At 40.8% G+C, this 12819-nt stretch overlaps 1 protein-coding gene across 2 annotated transcripts in view; it reads left to right on the top strand.

Annotated features, from left to right (window-relative positions):
* LOC118802735 (CD276 antigen-like) overlaps nucleotides 1-12112 on the top strand; it is a 17569-nt gene extending 5457 nt beyond the window's left edge. The window contains exons 1-4 of one of the 2 annotated variants that reach the window (XM_036563204.1): nucleotides 6735-7007; nucleotides 9483-9830; nucleotides 10227-10517; nucleotides 11501-12112. In XM_036563204.1, coding sequence (XP_036419097.1) covers nucleotides 6935-7007; nucleotides 9483-9830; nucleotides 10227-10517; nucleotides 11501-11715 — 927 coding nt within the window. In that variant the 5' untranslated portion in view covers nucleotides 6735-6934 and the 3' untranslated portion in view covers nucleotides 11716-12112. Of the gene's footprint in view, nucleotides 1-6734; nucleotides 7008-9482; nucleotides 9831-10226; nucleotides 10518-11500 lie in introns of those variants that run through there. The other variant, XM_036563203.1, reaches the window with a different exon arrangement.
* Nucleotides 12113-12819: the final 707 nt, after the last annotated feature.

Raw genomic sequence — 12819 nt, 5'->3', positions numbered from 1 at the left:
TGTTCATTTATTATTTCCAGTTATTGTTTCCCCTGGAGGTCGTCCAGCTTCAACCACAGCTGAGACCAGCTGGTCCACCAGAGCCAACCAGGCCGAGGTGACAGACCTGATCCTCAGCAGACGATCCTCACAGGAAGTTCCTCCACTATCTACAGCTCTAAACACCAACGCCAATCAAACTTACCAACATGAGAAACAGCGTCCTGCACACTCTGAGCTCTATGGCCCCTCAGTCTGTGTTAAAGACGGTTCGTCTCTGGTCAGTCAAGTCCAGTTTGAGCTGTACTGGACTTTTCACTCTAAAGCAACAGAACAGAGCTGTCCATCATGAGGAACCTCAGAAGCCAATCAGAAGAACATCTCTGGATTTGCCACCTCGTTTTTCCTCTCTGTCTGCAGGGGATTTAACACAGCCCCCCACCGTCACTCAGGGACGGACAGTATCACAGTTTCTGAGGGTCCACTCTGTTGCTGGAAGACTGTGAGTTTAATGTGATTTTCAGTTGGATGTTTAATTGAATGTACAGTAAAATGTTAAGTCACTGTACATTCATAGCCTTTTCCAGATGTGCTGAGCTGTGTCTGCTCCAGCTTATCAAACCTCAGGAGGGTGAAATATTGTGGGTGTGTATCGTGTTTCATATATTTTGGCCGTATTGCCCTCCCCAACCTGAGGATGTACCTGGATGACAGACTTGAATAGACGACCAAAGCTGAATGTAAGAAGACACCTGGAACTCACATGGACTCACATGGACAATCCCACCAGGGGTTTTGGCTGGGTATGTAAAGCCCAGTTCAGTGTAAAACTGTTTTGGAAGTCACTCCCCAGAAATTCTTAAAATTAACAGGTAAAATGTGCTTTTGCAGCGGCACGGTGGCGCAGTGGGTAGCGCTGTCGCCTCACAGCAAGAATGGCCTGGGTTCGATTCCCGGCTGGGTGACCAGGGTCATTTCTGTGTGGAGTTTGCCTGTTCTCCCCTTGTCTGTGTGGGTTTCCTCCGGGTACTCCGGTTTCCTCCCACAGTCCAAAAACAAGCAGGCAGGCTGATTGGACATGGTAAATTGCCCCTAGGTGTGAGTGTGTGTGTGGATGTATATGTCTGTTTGTCTGCCCTGCGATGGACTGGCGACCTGTCCAGGGTGTATCCTGCCTTCTGCCCGATGACAGCTGGGATAGGCTCCAGCACCCCACCGTGACCCAGAAGGATAAGCGGTTTAGATGATGGATGGATGGATGTGCTTTTGCCTCCTTTTTATTTAATATGTGCATCAATACATCAACAAAAGTGAGTCAGCAGTATTGATTGGGTGTTATAAACGAAGAAAAAAATAACTAAAAATCACCGAGATGTTTACTCGATGTTTGCCGTCATTCTGTTACATCGATGTTCCTCTTTCTGTGATCTTTTAGTGAACACACAACCATCACCCAGCATGCACTCATACTGCCAACAACACTGGATGATCTCTGAAGTCGCACTGAAAGAGCTATGAGTGCAGCGACACCCGACATACTCAATCCAGTATGGGATGAGTTTGACTATGGTGTTGATGTTGTCCGTACAGCTGGAGGAGGTTCATACTGAGACCTTGTACCATTACATAATAAACTTTATGCTCATTTAAACCATTTACAGTTCACTGCATTTATAGTAATACAGCATGTGTGATCTACAGTTATTACACTGTGAGCTGAGCGGTTGGAGCCACTGTGATGTTCCTCTTTCTGTGATCTTTTAGTGAACACACAGCCGTCACCCAGTGTGCACTCATACTGCCCTCTAGTGGTTCAACATGTGCTCCAAATAAACTCCAGCACATCATAATTTTGCTGCTACACTGCTCTGTTTATCATTTCTCTAAAGCTACATACTGTAAACACACAGCTGTGAACAAATGTTTACATAATGAAAACAGTGCTTTGAATTTTTCTCATAATTCAAATGTGTCAAACGTTTACACATAAAACTTTTTACAACACAACTGTTGTATTTTGTTCCACTTACTCTTTTGTGTTGATGTAACTTGTGTATTGAGCTGCTGACAGGTTTCACTCCAGTAAGTTCTAAGCTGTGCTGATTCATTGTGAGTGTGTATGTGTGAGTGTGTGTGTGTGTGTGTGTGTGTGTGTGTGTGTGTGAGTGTGTGTGTGTGAGTGCCAGTGCATGTGAGTGTGTGTGTATGTGAGTGTGTGTGTGTGTGTGTGTGAGAGAGAGATCAGAGACTGATTTACACCCAGAACACAAACTGACTCTGACTCAATGTGTGACTGGACGCTCTGAACTGGGAACTGGTTCAGAACCAAATCACTGCAATTTATGTAATAAGATGCTCTTTTATCACCATCTATAAATAAATCCAATAAATTACTATAAAAACAGAATTGGCCAGTGTTGGACACCACCACAAGACCTTATTGATGAGGATGAAGGATGAGATGAAATGGTAACATTAACAAAAAAACTAATTGCATTCTGTCACACTACCTGTTTCCCTTGAGGTCCTCCCTATATTTGTGAACTCCAACTCCAATAATGCATCTGCTTCTGATGTCACAGTCACAAGCCCGCCATCAACCAATCGTCCAATCGTGGACAGTTACACAGATCCTCCTCTCCTGAATTCTAATCACACTCACCTGTTCTCATTAGTTCTGTTTGTACATATGCCGGTTCATTTTATTCCCTCATTGTGAAGTATTGCCAGTTGCCTTGGTTTGACTGTCTTCTGTGATATTTATATTTTGTATGTTTACTGTTACTAGTTGAGCACTGAGCTGGTTGTGTGTTGAACAGGCTGGTTTTAATGAAGTTCAGTGGTTTTCTGCTGTCTGTCTCCAGTTTGATGTCCAGAGGGTGAGGTTTCTTCACAAGGGGGAGCTATTAGTTCTGAAGTGGTTTTAATGTGTATCATTAGGAAGAGTTAAAATAGTATAATAGAAGCTGTTAAGATTATGATTTAAGGAACTTCAGTTTGATTATCTTGGTTGTGGATAAGCACAGGCAGAAGAGGACTGAGCGCTGTGGAAGAGCAGAACTTCACTATCAGTGACACTGTATTAACAGGACAAACCTCTATGAGTATGAGACTGGACCACTGTGTTAGAGTGAGGAATAACAGCAGCTAGCAAAACCATGCCACAGCACTTATATAAATATATATATGGTGATAAACACACCATGAAAGCTGACTGGTTACACGTTGCTGTGTGTCCCCTACATAGCATTCAGAGACCCGTGATCTCACGGCTGGTTAATCTGATATTGGTCAGGTTTAAATCTGGTTAATCAACATGTGTCCTGCTTATCTTTTGAAATGCCCTTTACAGAACAGCTTATCTTCACTGACTGCGGTGTTCATGCCTGCTCATATGTAATCTGAGGGTCATTGTCAGCCTCTGAACTGCACTCCTCTCTATTATTCTAAATGTGTGCAACATGTTTCAAAACAGTTGGGACAGGAGTGTGTTTACCACTTTTATTTCCTTTTAACTGCGTTCATTAATCATTTGGGAAGTGAGGACACCAATGTTTCAGAGTTTTCAGTGCCATTGGTACTAAAAAGCCTCAGATGAGCTTGAGTCCGAAGAAGCCGGCAGTGTTTTTGGATGTTGTTGATAAATCAGATAAACTAATAAGTTTCAGATTCCGTTCAGATTATTTAGGAAATACTACATATTAACTTTTCAAATTTGAAAAGCTTGATTTAAAATATGAAATTTAGCTAGAAACAGGATTAAATTTAACAAAATAATGACACTGTTCTTTGGCTTTGTCATTATAAAATAATCCAGCACTACATCTTTCCACAAGAAACATTCACAACTGATCAATCTGGATTTCCTCTAGATGAAATGATCAGAAACAGAGAACAAAAAGCTGTTGCTGGGCTAGAGATCACAAAAAGAGGAATTAGTGATAATAATGTATTATATTCTTATTTTCATGTAGGGTTTTGTAGAGTAGAATGCATGAGACTCTACCAAGGCAAGGCAGGTTATTTGAAACAAGACCCAGAAGTGCTGCTGCCTTCTCTGGGCCTGAGCTCATTTAAATTGATATGTTGTCTTTGTACTATTTTCAGGGTTTAAATGATTTGCACATCATTGCATTTTGTTTTTATTTACATGTTTCACAGCGTCCCAACTTTTTTGGAAATATAACAGACTGCAGGTGCCTTGGCCCCCAGCTTGTTTTGAAAGATTTCATGAATTTTATCACAACAATCCTGTGTGCTTCCTGATAAGATGACAGATGTGTATCCTACAGCTATTGTGTCATGGCTGAAGTGCTCTGTCAGGGGGAGAGCATGGCTGGGGTGGTTGAGCTGGAGGGCCGTGTTTAGGAGGTGGAGAAACTGTTGCTGTTTCTTAGATGAAAGCTTGATCTTGAATTTTAAACAGGAACACTGGACTGACAGGTTTGTGAGTACATACACATGAAGAATGCAGGAACTCTCAGTGAGGCAGAACAATAGGAAAAGAAAGGAGTGTTTATGAACTCTGATGGCTGTCACACATGCACATTCCACTTCTATTCCTTTGTCACATGTCTACCGAAGGAAATGACCTGTGGAATCATGTCTGAACTGGGCTTTAACCAGGTTATTAATATGCAGAAATGCAGCTATATTCACTGATAATACAGGCAATAATTAAATCTACTGGATGTAAATATTCATAAAGTAAACTCGGTCTCTAAACGTGCACAAGAACATTTACATATCGCAGCTGTCGGAACAAAACCTAGTTTCTCCAAAAAGGTAACTTTACAGGACAAATGAAAATGTTCTTAACTTTTAATGGAACTAAATACAAAAATATTTTTTCCAAGTAATTTTGCACCATTCTTTATGAAAATTTGACTCAACGTAAAGGGCAACTGCATTATTCAAATTATGTCAAAAATGAAAAATCATAATAATGCAGATACACAGTTTTGTCCTGACAGCAGTAATATTTATTTAGATTATGGAGAAAGTTTATTTTTAGTGTCTTTTTAGTCTTTCTAGACATTTTATAGCCTTTTTAGATTAAATAAACACTGAACAGACTCTCACTAAAATATTAACAACATATCAATGATGTAGCAGCAGTGAATACATTCAGTAGATTATCAACAGACTTTAACTGTGTAAAAAAAGTTTATAATTTGCTGAATTCAGTTGTTTTTCCACTTTATTTGGAGTTCAGATCTGTAGACGTTTAACTGAGAGGAACTGAACATTAACAGGTTTAATACAGACCATCAACATCCTCAACCAGCTGATACAGACACACTGACACCATCCTGGACCTGGATTAGGGTCAGAGTGACGGTTAGGATTAGGTTTTGGGTTGAGGTTAAGTTTAGGATTAAGATTAGGACCAGAGTGAGGGTTAGGATTAGGGTTTTGAGTTGAGGTTAAGGTTAGGATTAAGATTAGGGCCAGGGTGAGGGTTAGGATTAGGTTTTAGGTTGAGGTTAAGGTTAGGATTAAGATTAGGGCCAGGGTTAGGATTAGGTTTTGAGTTGAGGTTAAGGTTAGGATTAAGATTAGGGCCAGGGTGAGGTTTAGGATTAGGTTTTGGGTTATGGCTAAAGTTAGGGTTAGGATTAAGGCCAGGGTAAGGGTTGGGTAAGGTTAGTTTTTGGAAGTAACATTTTAACCACACATCTACTTAATGTAAGTAATGTATCAACAGAACATCTTTAAGATATTTATCTCAATGTATTCAGAGCTGCTCTCAAAGTTTAATCAGAGTTTTCACAGCTTTTTAATTATCAGATAAACTAATACATTCCAGATAGTGTCCAAATTCCATAAGAGACACTCTGCATGAGAACTCAGAGTTTAAATGTTTTGATTTATGAAGATGAATTTTAGCTGGTACTACTGGCACTTTGGGCCCAAATCTTATAGTAATAATAATGCTTTGGTTTATTCGCATGCATGTAATACAGAGCCATGTAACATTCAGACTCTGCATGTGCAGCACCCAGTGTATCAGTCACACTCGTCAGTTTTAAATAAGTTAATTGGCTCATCACCATCTCAGTCAGCATCACACAACGACTTAATACAGAATGCTTTTTACTGCAGGACACAAACAGAGGAGATGCTGTACAGTTTATCAGAGCCTCATTCACACAAAGCAATGTGACAGCACTGCAGTTTCTCTCCAACCAGCTGCACCAGCTGAGATATAGATAGATAGATAGATAGATAGATAGATAGATAGATAGATAGATAGAACTTTATAGATCCTGAAGAGAAATTGCAGTGTTACAGTAGCAAGAAATATAATTGCACATAAACTTACATATATTAGGCTGAACTAGAAATAGAATTAAAAATAGACACAAATTAGGCAGAAACAAAAAATAGACATAAGTTAAAGTGTAACAGAGTAGCAATAAATTTACAGATTTGTCATATTTACATGAGAGCAGGTATGAGGTAGTTACAACACAGTGAGTATAAGCATAACTATAGCAGTGTTTACAGTCTGACGTGTCAGTACAGTAGCAGTTATGATATATTGCAGTGTGTATTAACAAGAAAGGTGATACAGTGATGTAAATTCAGCTCAGTTCAGACAGCAGATGATAACAGAGCTTAATCCTCATTCAGTGTGGCTAGAAGCTCTGTAAACTGTCTGGTTTGAAGGCTCTCTTCTAGCTCCTCCCCCCAAATGCAGTCGACTGCCAAGGCACAGTTTGTCTTGAACTTATTTGCCCCGCGCATTCAGTCGCTGAGCAGTTCAGCTGTGTGACAGTCTGCTTTATTTCAGCTTCAGTTACTGAACCATAATATGGTACATATAATTAAAGTTAGTTGGGTTGTTTTGCTCTACGCAGCCTGTCCACTGACCAACTGCCAGTTTAGTTCATAGTTCAGGTTCAGTACAGCTGGTTTAGTTCAGATTCAGTTCCAGATTCAGAGCTGTGATATGGTTGAGACAGAGAAGTTTCCAGCATCGCTTTACTGCCTCCTGCTTCTGCTCTCTGGAGTCTCCTCTTACAGTAAGTCTTGAACATCTTACAACTAGACTTCTCACAGTCAACTACAGATAAACAACAAGAAATGTAACACTGTTTTTCTGCGCAAACTTGTTTTTGCAGTATTTATTTTACAATTTTGCCATAGTTTTCACCAAACATTATTCAAATTCAAAAGATAATTAGGAAATGCTATTTCTGTGGTGTTGCTTTTGCCATATAAATGCACAAAAGTAGTTCACAAAAATATTTAATGCAGACGAGACATGACTATAGTGGGTTAAGGCTGAGCTGATATCACCTGAAATTAAGAAACAAGCTGAGTTGGACAGGTCTGTGTATCCATTCGAGGGTCCTTACTGTTCAACCTTTATAAGCTACCACTGGGCCAAATCCTTAAAATACAATCAATTATCTTACTATAGCTACACAGACGCCCAGATCTGCGTACCTCTCTCGTCTGATGACTACAGTCCCATTGACCTTATGTGATTGTCTTGAGTCAATAAATGACCCGATGAAAGAAAGCTTTCTCCAACTAAATAAGTAAAGATAGAGATTGTATTTGGTAGTAAGAAGACTGGAGGTCAACACTTCTTTACTCCAGAGCTCTGAAATCCTGGCATAACAATCGACTGAGGTCTGAATTTCAGCAGCCATGTTAAAGCATTGCACTGCTGTGGGAGCTCCGGAGGCACAGCCATGCAAAGTCACCAAACAAAAAGGCTCTTGGGAGATTACACACTACGCTCATGGTAGTTGTTGTTGTCAGCTTAACACATGCAGCAGTGTCAGTGTGCTATTCTGTGTTGGGCTGTAGGATGGTTGGTGTTGGGGTGGGGTCTACCATTGAGTAGAACTGTATGGCTAGAAGTGACCTTCCCTGCTATCCCAGCTGCTTGGTTCTTCACTTGCTGCCTGTTCAATAAAAGAGCATTTGCCTTTGAAGCACAATGTTTCCTGCATTTTCTTCTTTATGGATGCCACAATACCCTGTCGATCTTTAGTATACAAACACAACAGGCCTCTCCGATCACTCGGGAGTTAGCAGAGCCCAGAATCGAAACCAAACAGGGTGAGGCAGCATTCAGTCATTATGCTGCCACTGCTGGAACAAACACTCAGATAATGCCAGATATGTGGCCGTCTTTAAGTCCAGTTTCAAAATGTTCTTGATTTTTTTGTGTCTTTGTTTAGCACTGCACTTTATCTTAGCGCTACAGTATTTAACTTCTTTTAATCCTTTAATTTGTTCTCTTTTTTATTGTATTTAATCTTTATCTTTTATTTTTTGTAACTATTTCTGCAATTGCCTTTCTGAGGTACTAGATCTCAGGACGCCATAGGCTTTATCATTCAATGCGTTTATTTTTCTGTGTTTGTGTGAAGCACATTGAATTGCTGCTGTGTAAGAAAGATGTTATACAAATAAACCTGCCTTGTTTTACTTTGAAAGACGATTTACAATACTAATTCCATCAAAAAATGAATTTCAGTAACATGATTTCAACAATATGTCTCTGTTTTACTGTATTAGTTCTCCTGGTAACTGTCATGTCCATGTCATTACACTGAGACTGCAGAGGGAACTGATTTACCTCGTCTCTCCAAAGTGTTTTAAGCTGAGTTGGACTAAATGTACTACAAGAACGTTAGTGTTGCGTCTCTGTTTTTCCATGTCACTCATAAAGTTTCAGACATGGAACCTGTTACTACACACACAGAACGGTGTGGAGCGGACAACCTTAGAAGACTGGTTTTGGGTGGGGCTGCGTGTTTGCATACGTGTGTTTGTTCTGTAAATATGTGCATTTTAGCATGTTATCTCTGTTGTATGGTATAAGAGCTGTAAAGTATGTAACACTTTATTTCATTGTATGATGGCTGTGTTATACTGCAGCCTGCTGTGTTGTATTCAGTTGTTTGACCTCTTAAGGGATCTGCAGGCCTACATGATGGCTGTGTTTGATAGATTGGCTGTTTTGAGTGTGTTTATCTTGTGAGGAATGTAAGAATGAGCATAAGAGAATGTTTCTGTCTGATTACGTTGGTATGTGTGCTGTATCAGTACGATGGTGTCAGTGTAGAAGCGAACTACACAACAGATCTGTAGGTACTCATGTCATCATTAGAAATGCTCAGTGTTTCCCAGAGCTTGAAAGCAGTCTCAACATTTATATCCACCCTCCTCCTGAGTGTAATTTGAAGTTTTTTTATGGACATTTTTATTCCAAAAGTGCAGTGAACATTTTTGGCATCTTGGTTTTAATAACAAATCTGTGTTCTTTAGTGGTGGACATTTTAAAGTAATTGTGCCTCCTTCCCCCTTGATGTCACTGTTAATTTTATCCTCTCTTTTTGTGCTGCAACAGTTTCATGTCTTGAAATTGCTTAGTGCTTAAAAGCATTAAATGCATTGGATATTTGTCAGTATATATCAAGATATAGGATGAGTCCAATAATTATGTGCCTGACATATTCTCTCTCTCTGTCCTGCAGCTGAGTTCGAGATCTCAGTGCCCAGCGGTGGTCAGGTCGGGGTTTATGGGCAGTCCGTGGTTCTGTCCTGCAGCTTTCCCACCGGAGGCTCCTGGGATGTGAGCAGCAGCGTGTTCATGTGGCAGCGTGGCCTGGAGGTGGTCCACAGCTTCTACCACAGCCATGACCAGCTGGACCAACAGCATCATCACTATGCCAACCGTACCAGACTGTACCACCAGGAGATGGCGAAGGGAAATGCATCACTCAGGCTGGACCGGGTCACCCTGGAGGATGATGGAATATACACCTGTTCGGTCAGCACACAGATCGGCAGCCAGAACAAAAGCTTCAGTCTGAAAGTAGCAGGTAAGGATGCTTTACAGTAGGGAAGATATACACTGTCCACTTTACTGGAGACCACCAATGGTTCACATAACGTACAGTACCCCAGTACTCTTCTGGGAAGGCTTTACACTAGATGTTGAACATTGCTGTGAGGATTTGATTGAGCATTAGTGAGGTCAGGTACTGATGTTGGATGGTCAGTTCTGGGTCACTCCAACTCCTCCCAAAGGTATTGGATGGAGCTCCATCAGTCCATTGCTGGGGTGCTTTATACCCCTCTAGCCCACACTTGGCATTGGGCATGGAGACCTTAGGCTCATGTGGAAGTGGAAGTGAAAATATCGGCTTATTATTCATTTACAAGGGTTTTTATATGGAGTATTACCAGGTGTTTTAATATTAGGTTCTTTTCTATAGCCTTCTACCCGGAGCCTCATCTGCACATCAACCTGTTGAGCAATGGGCAGGTGGACCTCCTGCTGACATCACAGGGAGGTTACCCCTCCCCATTGCTGCAATGGCTGATGGGAAACATGGAGGACATCACAGAAGAAACGCAAACACAGCTGGAGCAGGACCAACACACCAGGCTCTACAGCGTCAAGAGTAAGCTAAACCTCAAACGGGGCAGCAACTCCTCCATCACCTTCATCCTGAAGAACCAAGATCTGGGGCAGGAGATCAGACGGAACATCGACCTGTTCTTAGGTGAGATTAAAAATCCTCTTTGGTTAAGTTCCAAATATACACCTTTAAAATATACAGGCCAAAAACAGCTCCGTGGAGTGATGCTGTAGAACCACAGATGGTTATTTAAAAACAACATATTTGAGTGTGACTGTGAAGAACCTTTTTAAAGTTAAGAACATCTGCACAGTGTAAAGGTTCTATACAGGTTAAAGGTTTAAAATGAGGGCTCTGAGTAATGCCATAGAAGAACCACTTTTAGTTCCCCTAAGAACCATATTTGTGAGATGTGTGTGTGCATGTGTAAGAGGAACCTTCACATAATAAAAAGGTTCTATACCAATCTAGGGTTTTTTCATTAAACTGCCACTGAAAAGCTTTTTTAGACAAACAAAGTGGTTCTCCTGTAGCACCTTTATTTAAGCCAAGAACCATTTAGGAACATAGAAACAGATAAAAGGAACAGGAAGAGGAAAATAAAAATAGATAAACACTCACTGTTTCCTGGAGTTACAGTTACGGTACTCACAGACATTCAGTTAGATAATGAATCTTTAAATGATTATCGTATGTATCAGAACTCTCACATTTCACCACAGTTTGATTCAGCAGACGTTCGTTCTAGGTAACCATCAGGTGTAGAGTCCCTGTATTTCTTGAGACTTTAAAAAGGTCACACTCACATGTGGTTCTTTAAAGAACGCTTCTCTTCTTTTGGGAAGCATAAAGAGGATCTTCTATAGAGGAGGTCTACAGATCCGCTCTCCGGTCCTGGATTTTGTAATAACTGTTAGTAACTGTTGATGTAACTGATTGGCCACTTAGTGTCAAAACTACCAGTTATTACAAAACCCAGGACTGGAAACTGGATTCAGGGTCCAGATTTGAAGGCCTCTGCTCTACAGCGTCGCTCCAGAGCACTTTTTTTTCATCTTAATGTTTAGGAGTATGTGGTGCCAATAATGTCAGCACGGCTTATATGTTTCTTATATTTCCATTTCTAGAAGACGGAGCTGGTGGTCCACTATCAGGAGACAGGGGACATTATGTTCTCCTTGGAGCTCTGATCACTCTCCTCACAGCCGGCCTAGCAGTGTTAATTATCTTTTTCCTCAGACGACGGACACAGAAAAGCACAACAAAAACATTATTCAGAGCCGTCACCTCCGCTGACGAAGAGCAATCTATAAACCACCAAAATGGAAAACCACCGCATTGAGTTTGTTATTTTCTCGCCTTGGATGAAGAGACTGTATCACTGCAGTGTCATCACTGCTGACCAACGATGGACGTTTTGAGTGGAGATGGTGATCGGTCACTTGCACAGTCTGAAAGAAGCCATGCATCAAGTCCATTTTATACCGCACTGCTAACAGTCCTGGGTTACACATTTCATGTCTTTTTTGGTGTTTTCTGTGAGTGACATGCCAGAGATTTCCATCTAGAAGCGCTTTATAAAACCATCCTTCAGGGCTCCGTTGCTCAGTCAAGGTCCGTCAGTCCTGAACACCTTGTTTTCCTGCTGCAGCTGATGTAAGCTAGTCTAGTGCTCGTCAGTCTTTAGAGGAGTCAAACATTTGTTCAGAGCAGCAGTAAGATTTGATTGGCAGCTAAAGGATTTTCATTTGCTGCTCAAAGTGGAAGTTAATGACACATCAGTGCAGCCTGTATTAAAGTGTAAAATGATGCACATTTATGAGATTTCAGCAGAGAAAAGCGAAAGATGTTGTGTTTCCATCCACTACAGTAATGTGAAGAAACTTCAGATGGCGCCGGTGATTAGGAGCTGCGCTGAAACAAACAGGATGGAGAGATTTAACTTTGTTTCTGCTTCAGTAGAATCACCTTTACAGCCATTTGCCTTTTTATATTATATTTGATTTTTTTTGGATGTGTTACAATGACCCACTAATGAGGGCTGAAATCTCCCACCATTAAGTTGTCGAAAGTGACATTTGAAAAGCTCTGCGCTACAATCAGTCCGTCTGATTCAATATGAATAGGTTATTACAAAACCTATTCATATTGAATTATTCCAGTCTGTTGTTATCGCTGGCGATAGCTGATTTCTGAGGGTAAGAAAGCCTTTTTTCAGTGTTGCATTAATATAAACTGTTCAGTTACAGCAGATTTTACCTCCACTGTGTTTAAGGAGTGTCAGTTACATCCTGCCCTGATGTCCAAACCGTGTGAAATAGAAAGTGAGAGGGACGATCACTAAAGCTGCATCAGAGTGAAAGTCTAATAGACTTAGACTTAGACAGACTTTATTGTCACTCAAATTTACACCGTACAGTGCACATTAGAATGAAACTATGTTGCA

Source organism: Colossoma macropomum, unplaced genomic scaffold, assembly GCF_904425465.1.
Source record: "Colossoma macropomum unplaced genomic scaffold, Colossoma_macropomum, whole genome shotgun sequence".
Taxonomy (NCBI): Eukaryota; Metazoa; Chordata; class Actinopteri; order Characiformes; family Serrasalmidae; genus Colossoma; species Colossoma macropomum.
The sequence above is the reverse complement of the archived record's forward strand: the minus strand, read 5'-3'. Positions and strand labels throughout refer to the sequence as shown.